The sequence below is a fragment of the Lissotriton vulgaris genome, chromosome 5 (assembly GCF_964263255.1).
Source record: "Lissotriton vulgaris chromosome 5, aLisVul1.2, whole genome shotgun sequence".
In the NCBI taxonomy this organism is placed as follows: Eukaryota; Metazoa; Chordata; class Amphibia; order Caudata; family Salamandridae; genus Lissotriton; species Lissotriton vulgaris.
The window spans coordinates 430,654,441-430,681,798 of NC_141693.1; the positions used below are offsets into that span (position 1 = coordinate 430,654,441).

At 41.2% G+C, this 27,358-nt stretch overlaps 1 protein-coding gene across 2 annotated transcripts in view; it reads left to right on the forward strand.

Moving 5' to 3' along the window:
• Nucleotides 1-27,358, forward strand: part of CHUK (component of inhibitor of nuclear factor kappa B kinase complex) — a 659,325-nt gene that overhangs the window by 435,049 nt on the left and 196,918 nt on the right. Inside the window, exons 11-14 of one of the 2 annotated variants that reach the window (XM_086921838.1) lie at nucleotides 14,587-14,689; nucleotides 22,723-22,846; nucleotides 26,173-26,324; nucleotides 26,508-26,569. In XM_086921838.1, the coding sequence (XP_086777964.1) occupies nucleotides 14,587-14,689; nucleotides 22,723-22,846; nucleotides 26,173-26,324; nucleotides 26,508-26,569 (441 nt within the window). The remainder of the gene's footprint in view (nucleotides 1-14,586; nucleotides 14,690-22,722; nucleotides 22,847-26,172; nucleotides 26,325-26,507; nucleotides 26,570-27,358) is intronic. The other variant, XM_086921837.1, reaches the window with a different exon arrangement.

Sequence of the window (27,358 nt, forward strand, 5' to 3'; positions counted from 1 at the left end):
GCTGTCCACGGAATTTCGCGAGCTAACGTGCCCACGGTACTTGCGCCTCCTTAGGCTGACACCGCCGGCGCCAGCGGCGGAGTGATTGTACGGATTGGGGACCGGGGGCTGGGGGTGGGAAGTGGGGTTATATGCTTCTAATGCTGCTTTTCGGACGGGGATGTTGGGGTGTTATTTTCTTTTCTTTCCTCCTTGCTTTTCTTTCTTCTCCCTTTCTGGGGTCGAGGGGCTGGTGGTATGGTATGCTTCTCTTTTGCTGTGTCGCAGAGTGCTATTCTGGCTTGGCTTTGCCTAGGGAGTGGGGGCCTACGGGGGGTTGTTTACAGTGCCTTACTGCCTTATGTTTTTTGCCTTGTTACCCTCTGGGGCACCCTGCCTCCCTCTTCTTCTTCTGACTCGCTGCAACGTTTTGCTTCTTGTATTGTATGTTTGCCTGACCTCCTGCTCCCCTCCCCGTGTTTTTTATGCCTTAATAAAATACTTTAAACCTAAAGAGATGCTGCCGCTCAGAAGAATGAAGTGGTAAAGAGAACATTTTTACAAACGTTTGAATTTGGTACAGTTCAGAGGCTGCTACCTTTTCAGCAGTAGTTTGGTCCTTTCAGTTTTGGTCCATAAGTATTTTAAACTTCTAACTGGTGATGTGACTTTGTTTTGTAATCTGTTGCAGAGCACACCACCTTCCCATGGCCCAAGTAGTGCTGTTAGGAAACGAAAAAGCATTCATACATCCCTACTTTTACTTAATGAGAGATAAATGTGGCTGGAACCGTTTTGCAAGTTCTTTGATTTTTTTCAGTCGTTTCTTGAACGTTTACTGCTCCATAGTCCTTCTCTTTTCAAGGAGATGAACATTCCAACCCTTAGCTGCTTTCACCAAAGGATTGTCCTTTCTGTTCTTAGTCTTACACTATTTTGGGTATAGTGACGTTTGTCCTTCATTCACTCAAGTAATTCCTTTCTCCATGTTACATTTTCATGTCACAAGACCAGGCTCCCTCCGCTCCATTTTTCCTGCCATAAATCTTCTGATGTTTTAACTCAGTTGTCTATTCAGGGTCTCCACAACTGTTTAGAACATTAAATATTAGCAGATTAATACAGTTTATACACATAACAATAAATATATATAACATTTTGCAATTCTTTGCAAGTGTGAGGGAAGTTGAAATTAGAGTGTCAAAATTATATTGGTAACCGTAGCTTGATTTGTGGAGCAGCACAAGTAGAGCAAACAGCAGTGTGGACTATTGGTGGCCTCAAAATAAGCATAAAATGCACCAAAGAAAAGAGAGGACCCCATTTGGAGTAAAAAGACAGTGATATTACAGAGTCTAGCAGATCACTCTGTGTTTTAGAAATGAAACTAAAAACTCAAACTTCCAACCTTGTCACTAAAATTTAGTTTTTTGTATATTTGTTTTGTTTGTGGATAAAATAAAATTATGTATAATTGGTGTATTTATTTGTTTATATTTTTCTGTATTTTGTGAATTGTATAGAGGTTCAAACCATAGAAATTGCTTATATGAGGATTCCCATAGTGAACCTTCAGGGGTCCACAGATTTTAGAAGGTTAAAAACTGCTGCTTTAACTCTCTGGTAAGAGTTCTTTTTACATTTTAAAAAGCCTTTAACAGTTAGTCCTCTTTGGTGGCTTCTGTCCTCAAAGCCATCGGTTGTTTGTTTGGGTGGGCATTGGCATCCCAGAATGGAACATGATTTCTGGTCTCATTCACCAGGGGGTCTAAATATGTGTGTGGGGAGCACCATTGCAGCATCTGGTGCTTTTCAGCTTCTGCGTATATGAAAGTAGCCAGGGTCATTCGCTTGAGACCTGATGCTAAGTTTGTCAAAGAGCCCTTTGACAAAACAGTAATGATGAGTAAGGCTACCTGTCAGGGGGTTGTTGGAGGGACAGAAGGGGCATTATAGTAGATATGTGTTGCATACCATAGAGTCACTTGAAATAGATGTCTGTTGATAGCACCCACTCAGTTTGCTTCCCTACATCCTGCTGGCTATCCCCTTTTTGCTATACCCTTGTGCATAGACTCAGGTAAATATCTCTGAGGTGTTTTAGCTGGCAGCCATGTCCGGGCTTGAGTCTATGGTTTGAATGCACCCTGCTTCCAAAACTCCAACTCTTGCAATGCAAGCTATATTCAGTTGTCACATTCTACAACTCAGAACAATCTAAGAGTCTCCGGAAAAGGATGGGGTAGTGAGTACAGTGGACCCCAATACTTCCATTGTGTCTGAAGTAATAAATCTTCACCTTAATTCATAGCTATTGGCATAGGGTATCAAGCAGGATAAAAGAAGGCATCCGAAAACACAAATACTTTCAATTGTCTAAAAATTCAAGATTCATCTCACCTACGTCTGTTCTTAAATTTAAATCAGAAAAATAATGACTGTAGAGTGTGAACTGCTTTTGGGTAGTTTATGGCATGGATAGGATACCTACAAAATGGTGCTACAGCCACCATTCCTCGTGTAAAATGATATATTCTTGTAGGCGCGTACGTTCTTTTCTTTCACATAAATCTATGTTTAAAGGATTGGATGCAGTTGCTTCTAACCCTGTAGTTACTAATGTTGTGCAGAGTGGTGGAGGAGACGAAGATATTGTATCTTGTTTATATATAATTTACATAGTAGCCTGCAATCCTTATTGAAAAAGCTGTACTCTAATTTCATTATTAGAGGTGACTTTTGATGCACATAGTCACCTGCAATAAAGATTGTTTTGTAACTGTTATGTTGGTTAATCTTATTGATGCTGGCACTGCAATTTATTACCTCCCTTCCCACATATCGTAAAGCGCTCTGATATCGTTCGGGATCATGTTCGCGATATATAAAACTTTATAAATAAATATCATATAGCCGCTTAACTCAAATAGCTTATTACTGTTTTGCTCTGATGTCCCAGCGCCAGCCCTGGGTAAAGGGTGGTCCCAGATCATAACTTAAGGTGTACTAGGAAAAAAATAAAACAAAATGGACATTTTCCTACGAATTTGTATTTCTAGACAAACAGTAGAAAGTTGAAAGGAGATATGCATGTCAACATGTTTATTTTTCCCAAACTTTAGGTCATAATCGGAGAGATAGAATCTCTTTGCATATTTCTAGCATTGTTACAGCATTTTTTTTAAACAGACTGATAATAAACTCAATCTAATATCTTCTTGCATCAATTACCTAACTTACAGGTGTGTGTAATTTTGCACTAGGGAATCTAATTTTATTCTTCATGTTTTGAAACTTCCTATGTTTAATAACAATGAGCACCACACCTGGAACGAAAGTGGTTTGGGGGAAAGGTTATGCTGTGACCATGTATTGTAAGGAATAGAGTATTACCAGCTGTCCTTTTTAAGACTATTGGAAGTCTCCCTGGAATTAAATGACGTTCTAGAAGAACTCTGTTTTTTGTCTTGTTACTCTTAACTGTAGAACCGATCAACAAATCTTCAGAAATCTTTCCAAAAAACGTTTATCCACTTTAATTTCTTCTTGGGAAGTTGCATGCTGATCTGTCATGCTCTAGCCAAAAAAAGGGTGTTTGCGGATGGGGGACACTGGGGGGTACCAAAACATTGATTTACCACTTTAATACCCATTAGAAAGTTGTTCTTCGAGAAAGAAAAACGTTCTGTACAGAATTACACCAAATTTGGCAGAAAATTTGAACTGTAATCAAAAGGTGCTTTTTGTAAATCTGTTCAGCGGGTTTTTTTTTATTTGCATTAAGAAAAGTGATTTGGGTGGGCTTGAAGGGCGGTATACACAGAAAAAGTTAGTTTTATCTGGAATGTTGATGTCCAGATATGCTCTGAATAATAATTTTAATGGGGATTGGTCAATCTATGTTGCGGACAGCCAATCGGAGCAGTCTGTGTGGCAACCTTTCAGGACTAAGAGACCTATGTCCTGAAATAAATTAAATATTTTTGGTCAGCTTGAGCACATTCTGGCCACCAAGGCCATGGGAGTGGGTGGCCAAGGCACTACAATGTGGACTGGACAATGTTAGGACACCCATTAAAGGACTGCAACATGAAATGCATTGGAGTGAAAGCCTGTTTTTGAGGGTCACAAAAAGACGCACATATGAATAGTGATTACTTTTACCAGTCGCAATGTAATTCGTTTGGTGGTGGTTTCATGCTGATTTTAGAACTGAGATAAATTCTAGGGTTATTTTACCCTGTAAAAAAATGCTGATCCTCTGCTGGGATTTGATTAACTATGTTTGAGAGACAGCAGTTTTCTCTCATGATTTTCTCATAGAGGTTATGAAGGATGTTCAGAAGCTAAAATTAAAACACATTTTCTAGAAGTTCACACTATCTTCCTCAGCCATGTGAGTACAAAGTCTAACATTCTGAGTAAAACGTAATTGCAGTAGCAGCCTGTCCGTTGATTCTATGTAGGGCCGGAGGCAAGGATTATGTATACACATCTACACTTTATTAGCAGTCATATCTAAGTTCATTCCTATAATCACTTAAAAATACCTTTCTCATGAACCTTTTTAATAGAAAACGAAACAAAGTGTACAGGGTCCACTAATCACATAGTCCCATAACTTATATCTGTCTGCTTCCCCCTCCTATTTCTTCACCGCTCACAAGTTTCACTTGTATACTTTTTGATGTTAGACTGTAGATTTTTTTCTTGTTATTTTGATATATGTGCTTGCCTAACTGTCATTAATCTCGCTAACTGGGAGACATGTGCTTGTGCAATCCTTGGTGCATTAGGCCCTGTAGGAGATCTGAGGTCATTGGACTGCTGTGCCTGTTTCAGGTCCTAGGTGGAACTGTAAGCTGATCGCATGGCCTTGTCTGAGCATTCTGCTGGCATGCAGTTGCTTTGTCTGCTGTCACAATGTGCTGAGGAAATTCCCTGCAGTTCAACTCCAAAAGACGTTTCCCCTTCAATTACTATACTGCATTGCGGTAGGGAGTTTCTCTCTGGGAAAAGGGACTGAGTGGTTCCTCTGAAAATACAAAACGGTTATAACACCAGTGAGGGGTCTGGCCAGAGATAAGGGTGTATTATGTGCAATTTGGTCCCACTGCAAACAGCGCTCCCAACCTGCAAAATCATGCAGTCCTTCAAGAATCACAAATACTTTTTTTTATGGATGCGGAAGAAGAGCAATAGCCCCCCTGCAGACTACACCTCCCAGGAGAGTATAGAACCCTCTATTTCTATGGCATTAGCCAAAACACTAAAACCAATAAACGATCAACCATCAAAATTGTGGATAAAAGTGTCAGACTACTGGGTGACTTTGACCTCCAACACCCTAAAGCTCCCAAAAATGCTGACGACCCTGGCCCTACACAGGTGAATAAGAAATGGGATGCCGGGCACGTTTACTGCTTTGATAAATGGAGAGAGGTCTTTGTTAAGAGTGCGCACACACTGAAACATATATCCTCTATGGATGCTGTAATCCCTGAAGAATCCAGTTACATGGTCACCCCACAACTTGATCCATTTTCGGGATCCCCCAAAGATGGGGAGGGTGGAACAGACGATGACCTTGCCTCTGATGGAGAACCAGGGGGCAGCAGACCATGGCACCTTTCTCCTGACTCAAGTGGACCAAAGCATGAGGCAGACTCTCACTCCAGTATGTTTAATCCTGGTTAAATTTACCACTAGTGTACTTCGGAGTGGGTTCCAATTCAGAAAGCGGCTGACTACGATGCCCAAAAAATTGGATACCACCTAAACAAGGTGGGCAGGGTGAAATTGGGGGCAGGATGTGCTAGGCCTACCTTAGAGGATAAGGTACAGCAACCACAGATATAGATGCCAAACTCTGTATTTCTTTTGCAAAGAATATGAGAGACCCTACAAGAGGCATAGCCTCTTCATGGAGAGCATGCAAATGCAAGCTTCTTGATTCAATAGGGACCCTCTCTAAGATATCGGAGCTTGTTGAGGAGGCAAAGAGATCAGGGGAACTCCTATCGGGATGGGCCCAGACAGCAGTTTGCATGCTGAGGAAAACTGACCTCTTTCTGCAGAACTTGTAAGTCTCTTTTAATAAAGATCAACCTTAAAATTAGAGACCTGTCCACATCAGATGCCTGAATCGTTGCCCAGGGAAATCTCTTCGGAGATCTTTTTGTTAGGGAACTCTGGAAGTTTGTATCCACCATCTCAGTATTAGACAAGGCCCAATCCCCCATTAAAAAAGTTTTTTTCTAAGAAGGTTTTCCCCGGGGCCAGAAGGAGCAGGGGCCACTCCTCTGTCCCACCATGACATCAAGGCCCCTCTCTAGATGCAATGTCATAGGCAGGAAAGAGGTAACAATGGCTGACATGATTACATGCAACCAGGAACCATATTTTCCTCCAGAGGTAGAAGCAGGGGCAGGAGAGACATCCCCAGATAAACAAATGCATCAGGAGTCGTTTCTGGTAAGGATCATCCATTTTTCCTAAGTAATAATATGGGGAAATATGAAGGCAAGTGGAAAGAAATATCCTCTGACACCTGTGTTTTGACAGTTCAGGGCTTCCATACAGAGTTTTATGGTACCCCTCACTATTCATCTCTTCCCAAACCATTGCATTACTTCTTGACTAAGGTGGAGCTCACTGGCAAGTTCGTCCAAGAATTGACACTCAAATGCAGAAAGAAAAACAAAGGGCTCAGGTTATAAATTTGAAAGAATTCAATGAATGGCTCATTTATCGCCATTTCAAGTTGGAGGGGATTCACCTCCTGAGAGAGATCCTTTTTCAGGGAGATTAGATAGTCAGAATAGACCTGAAAGAAGCATACCTAACAGTCCCTAAATTTCCTCCCCACAGAAGGTTCCTCTGGAGTGAACAGATTTTTATCTTTTTGGTGTTAACATTTGGCCTATCCTCTGCCCTGTGGTGTTTTACGAAATTTCTTCGCCCAGTGGTAGAACACCTGCAGATCAGAGGAATTAAGTTCATAATTTACCCGGACGATATCCTTCTGCTAGATCAATGTCGACATTGCTTGCAATCTAATTTGGTCATCATAAACTTTATTTCGGTCACTAAGATCATAAAAGTACATTACATATAAATATTGCACACAAATATATATACAATCATGTTAAAAGTGAATTGCAAGATTAAATATACAACACAATATGTTCTCAAGGCGGCCACACCAAAGTATTTGGAATCAAATTCCATTTGCAGCAGGGCACATTTGTAATACCTGTCCTTGATGATTCATGCCATGTTACACTTGATCAAAAGTTTGATGGGCACACCCACCAAGACCTGTAATAGATCTCTAGGAAACAGCATGCAATACATTATCTCAATGTAGTGACCTATACAGTTTTAGCTAGTATTGATTAATGGCACAGGCCGTACCAACAGCAGCAATATACAGTTTCAATTAAAGTGACTTGTGCTATTATAACTTGCGCTGATCAGCCACACACACTTTTCAAATGGACTATATATATAAAACTAAAATAAGCATTAACCACATTCTATGAAAATGAGTCAGCATAAAAACCCTACAATTTCAGCTTAATTCGCTCAATAAACTGGGGATGAAAATAACTAGTTTCTCAATCCCTGGACGTTTTCCCATGTATTGTGGCCAAAAGAAAAGGAATAAAAGCAAAATTAAAATTAGCTCAATATCATATAGTTGCATCATTTGCCCATAGCATGGTATTACATCCATCCTTCTGTTGGGGTGTAAAAAAGGACACACCTAACAATAAAACATTTTAAAGACCAAGAAGAGCAGTAGCTCCCTACATTAGGTTCCCGCTACGTAAGGTGGCCCAAACTAGTACAGCATAAAACTTTTATCCAATTTTATAACAACTATGTCTTACTTCAGGAACTGGGCTTTATAATAAATTGGATTTGATTTCAAGTCAATCGATGTCCTTCCTGGGGTTTTTCATAGATGTGACTTCGGCCTTGTCGAGTCTTTTGGAAAAGAAGATGACACTAATCAAGAAAGAACTTAGGATAGTCATAAGGAGAGATATGATCTCTCTCAGATTACTGATCAGGATAGTCGGGCTACTTTCATCATCTAGCAATCTTCCTGGGCACACTAGACTAGTGGCCTTTCAAAGACTCAGGGCTGCACAACTCAGGAAGGGAGTGATCTACAATCCGCAGACACCATTGTCCCACAATGCCAAAATAGAGATCCAATGGTGGTTGGATCATATGGATGCATGGAACTGGAGTGCTATCTCTGGATTTGCCCCAAATCTGATCATAGAGTCTGATGCCAGCCAATGGGAGCCTAGTGCGGGTAGTCCTCGATGGGTGGAAGATGGTCGGAAGAATCAGAGCTTCATATAAACTGTTTGGAACTTCTAGCGAGTTCCTTTGCCGTTGAGTCAATGACCAAGGACAAAGTATCTGTTATGTGATACTAAAGTCAGACCATATGTAGGTGGTGAGATGCATCAACCACCTGGGAGGTGCGAGATAGCGAAACCTCTCGGAGATAGTGGAAGACGTTTAGCACTTCTGCCTGGAGAAGCAAATCTCAGTTACACCAGTGTATCTCCCAGGATGAAAAAAACTAAGTAGCAGACTTAAACTCCAGATACAGAGCAAATGCCTGCGACTGGAAACTGACCCAGAACGTCCTTGAGGCTCTAATGGCCATATCGGCACCTGTGAGATGGAACTTTTCGCCTCCAGACTGGACAACTACCCAATACTTATATTGGAGATCATACCCAGTAGCAGCAGCAGTTTTTTGCGGTTCACTAGGACTGGTCACACAACCAAAACTGCACATGTATTCCTTACGCTTTGATCGCCATAGTGACTGCTCAAGTCAGGCGACATCGATTGACTTGAAATCAAATCCAATTTATTATAAAGCCCAGTTCCTGAAGTAAGACATAGTTGTTATAAAATTGGATAAAAGTTTTATGCTGTACTAGTTTGGGCCATCTTACGTAGCAGGAACTTAATGTAGGGAGCTACTGCTCTTCTTGGTCTTTAAAATGTTTTATTGTTAGGTGTGTCCTTTTTTACACCCCAACAGAAGGATGGATGTAATACCATGCTATGGGCAAATGATGCAACTATATGATATTGAGCTAATTTTAATTTTGCTTTTATTCCTTTTCTTTTGGCCACAATACATGGGAAAACGTCCAGGGATTGAGAAACTAGTTATTTTCATCCCCAGTTTATTGAGCGAATTAAGCTGAAATTGTAGGGTTTTTATGCTGACTCATTTTCATAGAATGTGGTTAATGCTTATTTTAGTTTTATATATATAGTCCATTTGAAAAGTGTGTGTGGCTGATCAGCGCAAGTTATAATCGCACTAGTCACTTTAATTGAAACTGTATATTGCTGCTGTTGGTACGGCATGCGCCATTAATCAATACTAGCTAAAACTGTATAGGTCACTACATTGAGATAATGTATTGCATGCTGTTTCCTAGAGATCTATTACAGGTCTTGGTGGGTGTGCCCATCAAACTTTTGATCAAGTGTAACATGGCATGAATCATCAAGGACAGGTATTACAAATGTGCCCTGCTGCAAATGGAATTTGATTCCAAAATAAGGCGACTGATTCCGCTAACTGCAATGTGCAGGATTCAACCATGGTTCCTGAATTACTAGAATGCTCGCCCTTCCGACTTTTCTGGACATTCTACAAGATTGTTTCAACCATACGCAACCCTTGGCCCTGCGGAGTTACCTGAATCTGATGGCCTTGAGGATTTCAGGTGACTATGGACAGACAACAACATTTCGGACCAAGCCGCTGAGTTCATTAACGCGCCTAGGCAGAGCGTATCATTAAATGCTATAAAATAACTTGGTCTTGTTGTTTTGAGGGAAAACCCCTGGATCCTATGGGAGCAGGAATTATCCATATGCTCAACTTCCTCTCTGAAAAAGCCAACTCAGGCCTTGCTTTTAGAACTATCAATGCTTTCAGATCTGCTATTTCTGCAGGACATGATACCGCAGTGGGAAAACACCTGTGGGTTTGCAGAATGATGAATGGGTTTAGTATTTATATTCCACCTGAACCTCTGTACTCCTCCTTGCGTGATGTGAACGTGGTTCTTAACCTGTTCCTTTTGTGGCAGGATAATGAATTCCTCTATAGGAAGGAGTTGTCAACGAAATTAGCAATGTTGCTATGAAAGATTCCCTTCACGAGCTTTTGACACCAGGTCTCCCGACATCTCTATAAGGGTGTATTCTCTGGATGAAGTAACTTTCACCAGAGCTTAGAGGACCGAGACCAACACCAGGGTAGTATCTTACCCATCCTTTCCAGATAAACCGAAGTTATGCATGGTCAGATGTCCTAAAGCTTATGAAAATATGACAGCAGAGTTATGGCCACCTGGAGAGAGAAAACGCTCCTCATAGCTCTAAAGAAGCTTCTTTCATAGCAGTGACTACCCCATTTATACTCGAATCAGAACCGGACGACTATCTGATCGCCATTCCACCGCTCGGAAAGATGAGACCATAAGATGGAATGAACTGACTTCCGATTTGAATCAACTTGGATAAGTGGAGTTTTGGTGGTTTTACTTCACCCTTCACCAAGCATTGGGTTACTCTCCAATGAAGACTGAGTGTCAAGAACCTCTTTTTTAAATACTGAATACCGGAAGACGGATTATTCGCACGCAGGATCGTGGCACTAGGTACCCTCCCTTTAGCCCTGAGGGAGCCATTTGTGGGGGAAACGCGTTGCCTGTGTGTTTCAAGAAACAAGAATAAATAAGATTTTCGACACATTCAAGTCTCCAGAAAATATCATCGTCATTTGTCTGCATATTATATGCTGTTTAATGTGTGCCTCTCTTTGCTAGTCAGTCCAAATTTTGTTTAGGTCTTGTGGCAATGGACCTAGAGAGATGGGCACGGTTTACCTTTTCCTATGCTGATACTTAGAGCGGTTAAAGAGTAATTGCGTCTGTAATTAGTTCCCTCTCTGCCATTTGTTTTGTTTAAAACTACCCCATTTATTCTCAGGTGGGTAAAATGGAGCCTACAGAGTGCCATAATCGACATGGCCCTTTTCAGCTCCTATTTGACTAGAGGAGCTATGGTTTCCAAAGCAATTTTGGTAGAGTGAAGACAGGAGGACATGAATGGTTCAAAATGGTCAACAGAATTGACATTTAAGAAATTCTATTTTGAACAAATTTCAGATGCAGCATCATTGATGATGGGTAGGCTTTAAATATGCATAATCCTCGTATCCGGTCCTGACATAGACCTCGCTATTGAGAAGGAAAATGTCAATGTTTTATTAAGGACACAGGTGAGGATTTTCCCACCCAAGAAGATTTCAGAGGCATGCATTTAACCAACCCAATGTCGGGATTAGTTAAGAGTAAGTAAAAAGTATTTGTTTGTGATACATACTTCTTTGATGTTGATATATTGTTTTGAGTGAATGCTGAACCTATAACAGGCTTAACGTTTAAACAATATGTTGATGTTTAATGGGAGATAGTCACATATTTAAGATGATATACATAAGAAATTAATTACTGCCTTTGTTTCATAGGTTTAGACCAGACGAATGACTGATAAAGAAACTGGTTGAGATCCTTGCAGGAGGAAAGAGGAGGAAGGAAAGGGGATCACAGACAGATATATATGAGATTGATGTATCCTGGACACTTAGTTAATGTTTATTTCCCAAGGTTCATGGGATAGTTAGTTTTTAAATTATTAGAGGAATTAACAATTGCGGACGAGCATCGCCCTACTGCTTGGCTCAGAGCCAGCAAATGAAAAATAAAAAGATGTTCTTGCATTGTTTTATTTTGAATTTGCCTGCTCTGAGCCTGTGCTGTAGGGAGGGGCGGGCCGAGGCATGGAAGGGGCGCAGGAGGAGTGCTAGGTGCACTCCCAAAGTTCTCATATGTGTTTGGCCGGCCATCTCAGGCCGACCAAAACACACATGTGCATTTAGGTTTCAATGTAGCTGGGCTGGAGAAACCCCCACAGACTCCCTGGCCTGAGTGGAGCGTCTTTCTAGCTCGCTCAGGCTAATCCCCCACACTGCTCTGCAGCATGGGATTGGATGGAAGCCTGTCCCAGCGGCTGCTGGGACCAGGAAGTGTATAGGCTGCGCAACACAATGCTGGAGGCTGCCAGCAGCTAAAGTCCAGCGTTTCCGCCACCCGCCCTACCACCCTTTGTTTGTGGCGACCGCCACTGAATACTACTGCTTTTACTTAAGTGAAGAAAGTGTATGCATAATCCTCTAATCCTTGCCTCTGTGTCCTTAATAGAATTTAAACTTTCCTTCTCTATAGCTATGAAATGTTACATTCTCTAGATTATTTTGCATCTCCCTACAGTATTTTAGTGAACAACTAGAGTGCTAATATTCTGTATTCATGACTGAGGCACATCTGAACCTATCTTGATGGAATCAAAACTTAAAAAATTGAAAGCATTTCTTACAGAGGATACCGCAGTAAATTAACAAAATGAGAGGTTTCTTTTTAATATAAATTATGGTTAGTGCTTTAAAAAATTAAAATGAGGATACTTTTTTTAATAAATTCTCATATATAATCCTGATCAATGTCAGAAAAAAGTCTGGTGTATTGACTAAAGCATATACCTCCAACACCAGCAGCAGCCTGTCAGGTGATTGTCCATTGTTCTGCTGAAGTTTCACCATGGTGTTCTAATGAACAACCAGAGCTCTAACATTTGTATCTGTTACAAAAGTGTGGCACACCAAAACGCCATCTTGATTGAATCAAAGCTGTAAAACAGAAAGCATTTCCGTCAGAAATGAACTAAAAGAGATGGTTTGTTTTGTCATAGCAATTATGGTTAGTGCTCTAGAAAGTCAAAATCAAATAACATTTTCTATGAGTTCTGAAATATCTTCCTCATCTATATCAGAATGACATTCTGAGTTGCAGAGTGAAACATGCTCTTTCAACGCCAGCGGCAGTCTTCCAGGTAACTCCCTAGTGATAAACTGCAACTTCACCACAGATTTCTAAATAACAACTAGAGTGCTAACAGTTTCTATCCAAGGCAAAAGTGAGGTACTTCAGGATTTTGTTGGTATAGGAACTGTTGAATTATAAAGCTTTTCCTGAGGAGCAATGCTCAAGAAAATGAGAACTGAGATGTTAACACGGGTATAAAACCTGTGTGCTAAAAATGTTAATTTGTGTTAAATTAAGGCATTCTATATTTTTAAACAGTCTAAAAATTGTTAAGGAGGAAGATGTTCGGTGTAAGCCTACATCTCCTTACCTCATCTGTTTACACACCCTACCAATCTTAACAGCTCTGTCATTTTAAAATAGTAAGGGCCAGATGTAGGTAATCCCTGATTACCGATTCTTAAATACCGAATCATACCGATTCGGTATTTAAGAACTGGCAATCGGGATGTAGGTATATTTACCGAATCAATTACCGAATCGGTAAGATTCTGGAATTACCGAATCGGTATTTACTGATTCGGTAATTGCCATTGATTCCTATGGGCCTTGAGGCCCATAGGAATCAATGTCAATTACCGAATCGATAAATACCGATTCGGTAAAATTACCGAATTTACCAGGGTGTCACTTTGACACTCTGTTGCACCCCTGATTCTGGCTTGTGTGCAATGTGACACACATGCATGCCCTTAGGGCATGTATGTGTGCCACATGGCACAGGTGTACATGCACAGATGTGCATGTACACAGGAATTCGTTATTTACCATGAGATAGTATCTCATGGTAAATAACGAATTCTTAAGGGCCTCTGGCACTATTTTAAGTTCCACCTACATCTGAAATTACCGATTCGGTAAATATACCTAGTCTGTATTTTACCGAATCTGTAAATTTACAGATTCTGTAAAATTCGGGCCCCCTACATCTCAAAAACCAATTACTGGTCGGTAACGGCCGAAACCGGCCGTTACCGACCGGTAATTGGCGACCTACATCTGGCCTCAAATCTTTTTGTCGAAACATTATGCACAAGAGTGGTTAGGCACCTACAGAGGGATACCCGTGGAGAATTGGCTAAAGGCCCACTATCCAAGCCCCTTCAAATCAATCGGTTTGTGTGAAAATTAGAAAATGGCCATAATTTAAAAGGTCCTGGTTAATAATATCGTCCCATTTAAAACAGATGTCTTAGTAGAACAGCCACATGAGATGAAGCACTGCATTTATGCCTTTTTTCCACTTTCTCTTCTGCCTCCCTTCTTATTGGTGAAGCACAGCACTCTCCACTATCTCACAATCCTTGGTGCAGCATGTCTTCTACAGAAATGTTGGCATTGATTTCACTGCCATCCACACCCTTCTCTGCAGTTTACAAATCCGATGGCAGCACATTCCCTCGAACGCCCCTCATTCCACCTCATTCCACTTTGCAAAGCTTAACCCTCAGAGCAGTTCAATGTCTTCTCTTGGTAAAGCTTGTTGTAACTTCAATAATATCTGGTCCCTATAGATAACGTCTAATCTAGGCCTGTTGCTGGATAAGTGCTGAAGCAACTGACTTCCCAGTCCTTTAACTTGTTTTCTCTTATTTTACAGAAGGGCTGGGACAGCTACATGGTATATTTGTTCGATAAGAGCAAGACAGCATATGAAGGACCCTTTGCTTCAAGAAGTCTGTCCGAGTGTATGAATTACATTGGTAAGGTCTTGTTTCAGTCTGTTTGTCAGAGGCTGCTTTAAATGTAAATGTTGTGTCTTTCGCCACTACCTTTGCAGGAGGCATGTCATATATTCTCAGCAGCCCTTTCCATGAATACATATTTTCTGAGGCAAGTATTATTTACAATTTGATGACATTTAAAAAAACGTTTTCAAACGCTGCTGATAAGTCTTGGGACACCAGAAAGCAGATAGTCACATCCATTCAGAATAGGGTGTCATTGATGATTTGTAATGACTGTTTCCATGCTGCAATTAGGACTTCTGATTTGTGGGAGTTAAGCAGGGTGTTGTTTGATATGTGAGCTAGAAGTTGTGAAAATACTTTTTTTTCCTAGAGAGTTTCTAAGGAAGTGTAGCTTTGAGACTGATCTCGGGTTTTGGAAGTTGTTAGATGTTTATCTTACTTTTTCAACAAAATTGTGATCTGTTTAGTTGCTGGAGAAGAGTGGAATACATCTTTACTGAATAAGTAGCTGCTAATATGGAGAACGAATGGGGCAGGGCCCTGAGTATAGATTTCCTGGAACTGTGTCGACATTATAAATGGAAGGTTTCAGTGACAGCATGATTTTGGAGGGGAGTCCATATCAGTTTATTTGAATGTTGTCCATGGTGCAACTATTCTTACAGGAATGTACAGTGAAGCTGGTGAAATTGTATTTTCGACATCATTTGGATCTCCTCCAGGAGGAAACCAACTATGTTAGGATATTTACAATTGAAGATGAGCTCCGTTTTTCTGCTTCTTTAGTTGGGTTTATGTAGTGTTTAATGGTTTGGAAAAGTTTTTTCTGATGGTTCAAGGCCTCGCATATTTAATTTTTAAAATACCTGCATTGAGAACAAGGTATTTCAGAGTTTTGCAGCATGAATCTTTTCTGGATTTGCATGCTGTGCATTATTCCGCCATTTAGTGGTTGTGTCCTGAATTGTCTCTAAAAAGTTTTTTCCTTCTATTTCTGCGTTTAGTGTTGGTGGGAGTCAGCGTACCTCTATTTGGTGCACCTTGTGACATTGTTGTGCTTCCTCCGGAAGCTCCCACCTTCGGTCGCCATCTTCAGATTCCTTTTTAGGAGTTATCAAGGGAAGATACCGAGAGAAGTTCTGGGAGCAGAACAAGTTATTTTCGTCGAACACGGAAAATGCATGTGGAGGAGGCACCCTGTACTCTGTGATGGAGAAGACACCCTCTACTCAGTGATGGAGAAGACACCATTCCAGTTCTGCAAAAACTGCCTTCACAAGTTCGCAAAGCAGGGTCAACACCCAATCTGCAATCTCTGCCTACCGACGGACCATCGTAGCGAAGATTGTAACGCCTGCGAAGTTTATGTGCTGAAGATCCTGAGGGTAAGACATCAACAGAGAGTAGCTCATCATACCATGCAGGGCCAACATACAACACCATCCCTGCACATTTTGGGCCGTGAAGAAGTCCAAGAAGATGTCAAACTGAGGTGAAGGACACAGCTTCCTTAAAGCCATGGCCCAAAAACAGAGACGAAGACCTCAAAAACTGCATCGGTTTAGAAACCCTGCGCAACTGCAAGCAAGTTGAAAGAAAGAGACACCCTCTGATCCTTCGAAAAGGACACCATGGTGGTACAGAACCCCTGAAAGATCCAAGATGTCCAAGGACGGTCGAGGACAGGGCACTTCTGAGTCGAAACAGGAGAGGTCTAAATCAGACCTCCACTGCTCGACAAACGCGTTGCCGGTTAAGGAGTCCTCTCCGAAACGACTGGACCAAGAGCTCGACTTCGATGAAAGTCTTCAGAAAAATTGTATACCAAGCAAATCCACATCTACAGAGCAGACAGACAAAGACCTAGAGGAAATTGAGCCCCCTCAGCTGCATAAGCCTCAAGAAGAGCAGGAGGAGGAGACCTTCCAAGAAGGGGAGGAATGAGTACAGCAGTACTCTGAGGCTTCAGAGTAACAAGAATTAGACTGGCAAGAACTAGAGGCAGCCTCACCAGAGGAAGGGGTAGACACCTACCCTTTAAGACCGTCACCACTTGATGACATTGGCATATATAACCAAGTTATAAAGAAGGCAGCTGATCAATATGGGGTGTATTTGAAAGAGGAAAAACCGTAATCCTGTTTGAACCTCTTCTACTTACTCAGTCAAGGAGCCAATTCTTGGCAGTGCTCCCATGTGTCTTGGACGATGGGACTACTAAAAAATTATGAAGGGGTTCTGCCCAAATTACCCTCCCATACCTGGGCTAGGGACATCACAAGATGAAAAAGTAGAATTAAGAGGTATTGAGGAATCAATTCCACATTAACTTCTTACAAGATATATTTAATTATCCTGTTATTTACAAATATTTGCAATAGAATCAAATTTCACAAATTTACAAGAACATGTATTCGCGTCACAGGACAAGGTGGCACACAAAAAATATATATAAATTATACACAATTACAATATATATACATCACACAAATACAATATATACATTACATATACAACAGTGTACCCTACAAAAAAGTAATAAGATTAGATTTTACAATATCCACTCCTAACTAAGAGTGATATATATCTACAAAGGAAATCCTCGCAGCGCCTGAGTTGTAAATTCTCTTTACACAAAATATATATATGTCAGGGCGCCAGAAATCAAACACAAAGTGTTAATATATGGGGACTCCTTATCACAATGGTGTCGACGCAGTCGCGTTTCCGCCAGTTGTCTCTTTTGGCTTCATCAGGACACGGGTACTTGACAATTAAACCCACAGGCTTCAAAAATCCTCGGGGACGAGACAACTTCCTTCTCTGGTGCACACAGGGCACGCCCTCAGAAGTGAGGGCGTCCACTTCAATGTCTCAAGGTACGCTTGCTAATCAGGAAAGTGAAGGCAATACTATTAATGTATATGCAATCCAGTATACTCCTTATTAGTGAGTCTAGGTCGAAGATCACGGTAAATCCACAATCCAGGCACTCAACGCCACAAACATCCGCAAAGTGGACGATGGGACAGCTGCCTTCACAGAACCAGCTGCATGTGAGGCGGTGGCACACAGGTCAGAGAAGGAATACAAACATTATTCAATAGACCTAATTACATAAAGGAAACCATCCCAGCAGACTCCATAATAACCTCTACTGCCAGGAAGAGAGCCAACATCCCAAGCATCTCAGGACCTCCTCCAGATAAGGAAAGCAAAGATGATGGACATCATTGGAAGGAAAATGGAAAGGAGTGCATTAATCCAGTGGTGAATAGAGCATTGCTAAATAGCCATGTCTACTAACATTGGGAGGAGATAGGTGAGCTAATGAAACACCTGCCAGAGCAATATCAGAGAAGAGCATCTCATTTAGTGGAAGATGGCAAAAACATTGCAAACACAAGCCTAAAATCGGCATTGGAGAGGAACTCCTACACCTAGCACCAGTAGGAGGCAGAATACAAAGATTTCTAAAAGGATGGAAGAAAATCACCTCGGACAAGTGAGTACTAAAACTAATGCAATTTGGATATTGCACAGAATAAATAAAGGTACCTTCAAGCAGGACCCCAAAGAAAAGAGTACATTCACGTCAGGAGACAACACTCCTACTCAAGGAAGTGCAAGAGTTGAAGACAAAAGGGGCAATAGAGCTAGATCCATAACGACAAAAGAAACTAGGGAAAATCTTCAACATACTTCTTGATTACAAAAGTAGATGGGTCGCTCAAACCAATCCTGGACCTCCGATTTATAAACCTGTTCATAAAGACTCCAAAGTTAAAAATGACTACACTGCAAGCGATAATACCACAAATTCAAATTGGAGGGTTTATAGCCACAGTAGATCTAAAAGATGCCTATCTACACACTTCCATGAATGCAAGCAACAAAAGATTTCTCAGATTTATCATGAGCAAGAAACACTACCAGTTCAAGGTATTGGCATTTGGCAGAAAATGTTCACCGATAGTATTCACAAAGTGCCTAGCAACAGTAGAAGCACATATACGGAGACAGGGACTACAGGTCTACCCCTACATGGACGAATGGCTTTTAAGAGCAAATTCATACCAAACAGCATTGCAACAAGTGTTAACACTAATCCAGCTAGGATTCCTCCATTCACATGGAAAAGTCCTTACCAGAACAGGAACAAGAAAAGATCTTACTGGGGCAAAACATAATACTATAAACGGGAAAGCCTTCCCAAGCGAGAAGAAAGTAAAAGTGCTCCTGAAGGAGACACAACTCTACCAGAAGGGGTAAGCTCTTGGTGGGGAAGCGGATGGGAATGATGGCATCCTGCATCCCCTTAACACCACACACAAGGCTGCATATGAGACCACTTCAGGAATGGTTGCAGACTCGATGGTCGCAATCAGCAGGGAGTTTGGAAGATCTAGTGGTTGTCACACAGAAAATAGAGACAGAAATAGCATGGTGGAAAAAGACCCATATATTACAAGGAAGGACCTTTATACAGCCAACTCATACAGTGACCATAACAACCGACGCCTCACAGAAGGGATGGGGGTGCACACAGGCAACCTCAAGGTCAGGGGGTCTCGAAGGACCAGGATGCGGTACAACACATCAACTTCCTGGAACTAAAGACAGTGTTCCTAGCCTTAAAAGCCTTTTAAAGAGCGCTCTGGGGGAAATCCATTTTGCTCCAAACAGACAACACAACCATCATGTTTTACTTCAACAAACAAGAAGGGACACAGCCAATGTCACTGTCACAACTAGCACAAGAAGTATGGATCTGGGCCATCCAAAGGAAGATACACTTGGTAGGGATCCACCTATCAGGGATAGACAATACTGAGGCAAACAGACTAAGAAGACAAGCGTCATGCTCTCACGAGTGGGAACTGAACCAATAAGTACTCTCAAAGATCTTTCACAAATGGGGAACTCCAGAAATAAATCTCTTTGCAACTCCCCTGAAGGCAAAATGGCAACTTTGCCTCCAGACAACATTGCCACCAATCACACGGTAATGCACTGTTGATAAACTGACCATGGAACTTTGCATATGCTTTTCCCCCGATACCAAGGTGATCAGCAAATGCAAGAGCAGCAGCTTGACACTTATACAAATAGCTCCACAGTGGGCAAGACAGATGTGGATCTTGGTACTCCTAAACCTGACTACAGGGAGGTTTTACAGACTACCAGTCAGACAAGACCTGTTGTCAATGCAAGGAGGAAAGGTATTTCATCCACAACCAGAATCCTTAAGTCTCACAGCATGGCTCCTGAAAACTTAAAGCTATCCTCTCGACATCTGTAAGCAGTATTCGCTGCACTCCAATGGACGCCGCTATACATCGCCCCCTGATTACTGCCTTAAAGGCTTCCCCTTCCGTTACCCTGGAGTCAGTGAAGTGAGCATTATCTGCAAAATATGTTGTAATATGCCCCCTGATTTCGTGTAGGAACACTTGGTCCTCCAGAGACTCTGGCTTTAGGCACCAGGTAGGGATGCGGAGTTTAGAGTCATGTTGACAAACATGGGGAGATTTTTTTGCCTGACAATTTTTGTATGGGGCGACAAGCTTGTAGATAGTGTTTAGGGTGGCTTATTCGTAAGTTCCTTTGTAGAGGTGTGGATGGTTGAATATGTGTGTTTATTTTTGAGTTCTTTAAAGTGTTGGTAACAGATGTTTTTCAGTGCTTTCTTTATATTTTTGTTGGTTTAGAGCAACACTTGGTGTGGGGAGTTAGTGTAGTCATATGGTATGGCAATACAGAGTTTGCAGATCAATCCTAAATGGGTCTTCAAACTTGATGGTGATTGGGGTGAGGCGAGGACATAACATCTAGTGTATTTCTCACATTGTGGAGGCCAGTATGACCAATATTGTGTTTGTGTAGTGAGCATAATTATTTTAGTTTCAACTAATATTTTTGGTTAATATTCTAAGGAATGTTAAAGTCAATTAGAATAATGTTGGTGAAGTACTGTATTAAATTAGAGGTGATGCAATCTGTTTGGTGCTTAGAGGAAGGTGGTATGTTACCCTTGGAGTGGTACATGGTGTTGTGCACAAAGTTTCATTTATGTTTTGTCTGATTGTAACGGCGAAAATTTCAGTGGACGAAAATGCTGATGAAGCTACATTAGTGAGTGACCTAATGTGATATGCCTATACTACCATTGTTTTTGTAAGGTCTTTCTTTTTGGAGGGATGAAAATTTTGCTCTCCAGCAAGATGAAAGATGTTAAGCATACCTCAGAAAATGGATGAGTTGCATTTGACAAATTGAATAAGCTGGAGATCACCATCAAATACCTGATGCACATTTTCCAGAAGGAAACATAGGAAAGTTGTATGTACAGTCAGGGATGTCACTCGTGTGGATCAGCAGCATGTTGTGTACTGTTTACACCAGTGGTCAAAGTCCCCCATCATTCACTAGCCCACTCAGGCATTACATATCCCTGACATACCTCCACTTGTGGACATTGGGACAGCCTTTATTGGGGAGAGCTGGTTAACAGTCTCATCATAGGGGAAATTAAGCATACTGCTGGAATATTACCCATCTTCCACCACCTTCTAAGAGTCCACATTGGGCACGTTGTTGGTTAAATCAGGCTGCTGCTCTCATTGATTAGTGCAATTGATATTGAACAAACTAAAAGCAACCTGCAGTACCGCCAGTGGTATCACATAATTGTCAAGTACCCTGGAGGGGATAACACTGTACAACATGCAAGGGTAGCTGGCCCAGCCTTCCAGAGGCCTGCAGAGGATTTATTCCCTATCAGGAACTTATCATCAGATTCCATCATTCTGCTGGCTGATTGTCTGGTTCATACATCTCCAGGTTTATTCACTATTATCCTCCATACATACAAATGTCTGGTTCATATAGCTCCAGGTTTATGAACTAGTATACTCCATACATATAAACGTGTCCCAAACCTCTGAGGCTCTAGCACTGTGGTGTGTAGCAGTTTGCAAACATCCCAAGTAAAAATAAAATAGATCCTTGATTTCAGGTGCACCTACCTTGTTCTCCTTGATGAAACACAACCTATATTTTCTTGGAAGACCGTACATTAGGTGTTGTCCTCACTTTTTAAGATAGTCAATGGGTTTCAGCTTCCGACCTTTTGTTACATACTGCATACTACACCCTCTGCATTGTTATTATACCAAAAAGAGATGCTGGTGGGTACCTTCTCTATACTCTTTTAACTTGCTGGGGAATAAATGTTGATGGTATTAAATTCATACGATGTATCCATGAGCTCCTGGACCCCAGAGAAAGACTTTGGCCGTACTGTGATAGTGAAATTGAATCACTGGGCTAGGGTACTGACTTTGACAATATTTTCTAAGTTTTCCTACTTTACCTATGTCAACTGTTGCCATTTTGGCAAGCACCAAAAGTATTTATATTTGCAAGCTGTTCGAGAAGAGTTACGTTTTATGCTATTTCCCTGTCCCTGATTCCATTTTGGAAAGTTGAAATGTTCCGAGTTGGCTTAGCTAAGCATTTGATTATCATATGTCATATTATGGATATTGTGTGATTGTAAAGGTTGGTGCATATTTACCATATTTAAAGTTTTTCAGTTTTGGAATTTATAGGAGTTTTAAATTGTATTTTATTGTTCAAGCAACTAAATCAGTTTTGTAATACAGTGAGTTTAGGTGCCTTTCATAAAGAAAAAAACTTGTTTTATGTTTAAAATAAAATTAAGGATATCAAAGGGGCACATTATCAAATAGGTTGATCTTGTTGGTAGGATAGAGTATGCACTTGCACCAAAAAGAGTGGTCTGGTGATTTGTCTGAGATGGCAGTCTGCATCTTCCTCTCCTTGAAGTTTGAGCTTTTGACTCTTGTATGTCTGTACATTAATGTCTACATCCTCTTACTCCCCAGTTTGGGTTTGGTTTCACATTTTCAGAGTAGCGTTGGTTCAGAGTGAATACAGTACATTTCAGATCTATTGCAGCGCTTTTGATTACAACAATTTCAGTTTTGAATCCCTTGTGATACATGGCCTTTATTCTGCAGTTCAGGACAGCAAAACTCAGTTGCCCATCGCTCAGCTTAGGAAAGTGTGGGCAGAAGCTGTGCATTACGTGTCTGGATTGAAAGATGACTACAGCCGACTCTTCCAGGGGCAAAGAGCTGCAATGTAAGTGTCTAAAACCTACAACTGGGTATCAATCCAGACTCTTCCAGAGAAAGAGAGCTGCACTAAAAGAATGTGAATTGTGTCTGAAATCTACAGTTGTTGAGTTTTTAGTTTGAATTTTAACATGGTGGCTGTCATTTGTTCTAATTGAGAAAAGGAAAAAATGCAATGCATTATGTAAACTAATCAAGAAGTGCAACATGTTTTGCATTGATTAAGAAAACAATTGGCAATGGTTCAAGAGGAATTTGGGAGCTAGTACACCACCTGGACTCTCTTCAACGGAGAGCAACTCGCTAGCATCTGATCAGAATCCCAAAACCATGCAAAGCATTAGAAGCATCGAAACAGAATGCTGATGTGGTTTCTCCATCCCCCCCCCCCCCCCCCCCCCCCACGCACTATCAATCTTTTCCACATTTCCATGTGTACTTTCGCAGCATTGGTGTCTTTTTTCATCTACATTCTTTCTATGCACAATTCATCTTGGGTTTGCATGAGGAGGATTGTAGGAAGCTGGATCCTTGTATATAGTGGACCAAACAGAGGTACACTGTGTAATGAGTGCAGCAAACCCCACAGAAATTGCAGAGGCACACATGACACCCCAATGCTCTCTTTTGTGGTAGTGTGGGCGAGCAGTTAGGCATATCAGAGGGTAGTGTAAAGCATTTATTACACACACAAAGCCAGTAAATATGACACACGCTCAATAAAGAAATCCAACACCAGTTTATAAAAATAACACATACTTTTATATAAATGTAGATACTAAGTTCATTGATATTGGGTAAGTACTTTTCAAGTTATCAATTTTTACAGTTTTCAGAAATGCACACAGTGCATTTTCTGGACTGGCAATGCTCTTATGTAGGAAAAATATGTATTGCATTTGGGCCCTTAGCCGCGACTTATGGGACCATTTTACTGAACTTAAGGTGAGAATGGGGCAAGGTCCAAGGCCACACCAAAAGGTCACCTCAGGAGGTTTTGGGGCTGTAGCTCGAGAACTCGTTTTCACCGGTGTCAAGCACATGGTTTTAGAATGTCTTCCCTGATCACTTGCGATATCTAGCAATAGGACTAGACATCACAGGGGCACATCTTCTCATGCAGATATGCGCTTACATAAAATATAATGCCCCCTGCCTTATGGCTCAGAGGCCTGCTATAGGGGTTGCTTACATATATTAGATACAGTGACTTTGGAATGAGACACAGGAGTGTGTCAAGTTGTATTTTCACTGATGGTTTGCACCATATCACGCAGCCTGCAGTGGCAGTCTGTGTAGAATTTGTATGTGGGTCTCTTAGGGTAGTAAAAGTATATGCTGCAGCCCATAGGGACCCTCCTAGCACCCCTGCCCTAGGTACCTGGAGTTTCCATTTACTAGAGACTTAAATGGGTGCTAAAGTAATTTGCCAATTGTAGTATAATTAGACAACACCTTGTTCTAGGGAAGCAGCACTGAAGTATGGTTAGCAGGCCTCAGTGCATGGTCAGAGTCTAAAATCAGCATCTAGTAGTTAAAAAGAGGGCACAAAGTGGGGGTAGGTAAACTGCAACAAAAGCCTATCTCTCTACAAGGAGTTTATCAAAAACAACTTGTGGGTGTCGTCAGAGGATGGTTTGTAGTCATTCACTGATAACATTAACAGGATTACCAACTACTTCCAGGTTCTGCACCACTGTCATTTTGTTTTTGTCTGCCATCTCTGGCTATCCTTCTGCAGTTCTTGTTTTGTCTGCACATTAGACACAACTCCTGCCACAATCATGCACACATCATAGCTCCAAGCTATCTAATTGGCTAGGCATGTGCCACCTCACCCAGTACCTCGGCTCACATATATCCACATAAGATGCGCATTGAATGGCATTGTAGTCTTGTAAGTGATTGTGAAAGATACCTTGAAACGTAACCACCTGGACCAAAGCCTTAAACAGCAGTACACCTCTACTGTATAAACTGTACCTTAAAAAGAAGACTGTCATTCACCGTACATCCATGCCAATAGTACTCCACACAGATCCTTTAAAAGAGTCTAACTGGCTGTTGACAGAATTATTTCACCACTGAACAATACATTAGTTCACAATGGCCTTACTGCCCTCTAGCCAGTCTGACTGATGGCCGATGGCATTCTGAGGGAGGAGGAAGCTGCCACTGAAGCTCTGTCACTCAATATTTCCTTTGCTGGTTAGTTCAGGGCTGAAACCCTGCAGTCCTTTCAAACCTCATGAATTATTTTTAGATGTAAACCTCTGATGTTCCCTGTGGAAGAGATTTCACAGCAGTAGGCAAACCCAGAGTTATGATTCTGAGTCTGATAAGTTGCTGGAGAAGCAAGCGAACCCTACCTTTAGCCGTAGTTCTCCAGAAAGTGTGTTCTCCTTAGATTCATAAATAACACTTAGGAGGTTGGCTGCATGTCGGTCTAGTCCGTAAAGAATAGACGTAACATGTCCTCTTTGGGATTGAGTGCTCCAAACCATAACAAGCTTCACTCTTTCAGAAAACAAAATTGAAAGTAGTAGCACTTTTTTCTATCTAGTTATCAAAGTTTTCTATGATTTTTTTTTTAGTTTCGCGTTTTCAGAACTTTTTTTAAGTTTGAATTGTGGGAGGATGCCTTTGCTGGAGTATTATTGTTATAGATAGTAAGCACTTAGCCATAACACTAGATTTTTAGTTATAAATTTGTGTGTGATCTATCAGCCACTCCAAGAGTTATAGATGGAAGAAAATAAGCCACCGATCAATGCAAAGGCTGCACAAAATAATGTAATATTGACATGAAACCCATTGGCACTTTATCTCTACTGCTGATATCCACATGTTTTATTCATGTTTTATAAACTATTCCCGATTAATCAGAAGTTGTAAGTAATGCATCTGAATCTAAAAGTGCAAGCCAGCTATTTGCATCTCAGCCTTCGTCTTAGCCATTGGCAAAGCTGAGGCGCTTTATTTTTTTTTAGGTATGTGAGCTCAAGTGTTTTTACAAGACCATATCATGTTTTGGCAAGTTAATTAATGGTTGGCTGTGTGACTAGAGTTTGGCTTTACTGTCTACAGAGGCAGGCCCCCACACTTTTAAACCACCATCTGTTTGTGTTGCCTGTTGGGAAAGCAAACATCTGATGTTTTTGTTCCCCAAGTCAGTGGTCGTAAAAGAGCTTCTGGCTGCAAGAGATGATTGAAGTTCACATAATGTACTGGATGCACATTTTGTAAGAGAAACTGTGTAAACTAATATGAATGTCACATTGTCTCCCCATTCTTTGAAAATTGAGCTGATCTCTCTTTTTTCCTCTGGTGCAGGCTGAGCCTTCTCCGATACAATGCTAATATGACTAAAATGAAGAACACAATGGTGTCCGCCTCACAACAGCTCGGAGCTAAGCTAAACTTTTTCCAGCAAAGTATCCTCATTGACCTGGACCGCTACAGTGACCAGATGGCATATGGAATATGTATGTATGAGAACCAGGGCATATCTTTCTCTTCAGGCCCAGATTGCTTACAAACTTCCCCATCCACCCAGCCTCACCCAAAGAGATGTAGAATGTTGTGTTGCACTTGGGTTGAAACCCTGTTCTTGGAACATTTTGGTATTAATTCCAATTTAATGAACTAAAACTACTCTTTTCTTTTAGCCTCAGAAAAGATGCTCAAAGCCTGGAAGGAAATGGAAGAAAAGGCAATCCAGTGTGCAAAGGTGCGTGACAGTCATCCAGCTCATACTAGTGAAAGGACAGTGTTTTAGCACTTTACAGTCAACATTCATCATTCATTGAGCTGAAACCTGAAGAGGAATACAAAATCCCAAAAAGGTTGTGATTACATGGAGCAGCCTCCTAAAAAAAGTGGTGCAACCAGAGACAATTAAATGGATTAAAAATATGAGAGTGAAGAACTGCCATGCATTAGTAGTTAATAAGCAAGAGTGTAGCTCCAGATCCTAAATGCTCGGTTTATGAAAAGCAGAGAAGAAATTGTCAGGTTTCTAAGTTTTCCTGAGTGCCCCATATAGTGTTATCTTAGTCCAGTGTATACTCTTTGAAACATTTATTTGTGATGGATGTTTCTAACTGCAGATTCCACACATTGTGAATATGCCCAGACAACAGACTGGATCTTGAAAACATTTCAGAATAGCCCCTGTATGCCGGTAGGTGGAGTTGTGCAGCCTGTATTGACTTTGATCCTCTGATGACTGGAACCATACATAGACACTAAACATGCACGCTGACGTCAGTTCCGTTCTTAATGTATTTCTTGGGGTATCCTGAGCTAGGCCCTCCCTTTTTTTTGGCCCTTGACGAACTTTTTTGTCTAATTTCATGCAGTGTATATGGTAATTTTCACCGTGTAAGAACATAGGCTTTAAGACTTATAAGGACTATTGCAAATAAATGTCTGTGATAGATCCCTACGAGGTATGCCTCTGGTGTCTAGGGTCAGGCTATGACTCAGATGTGTGGGTAGTGTGCCCTGATCAATTTGA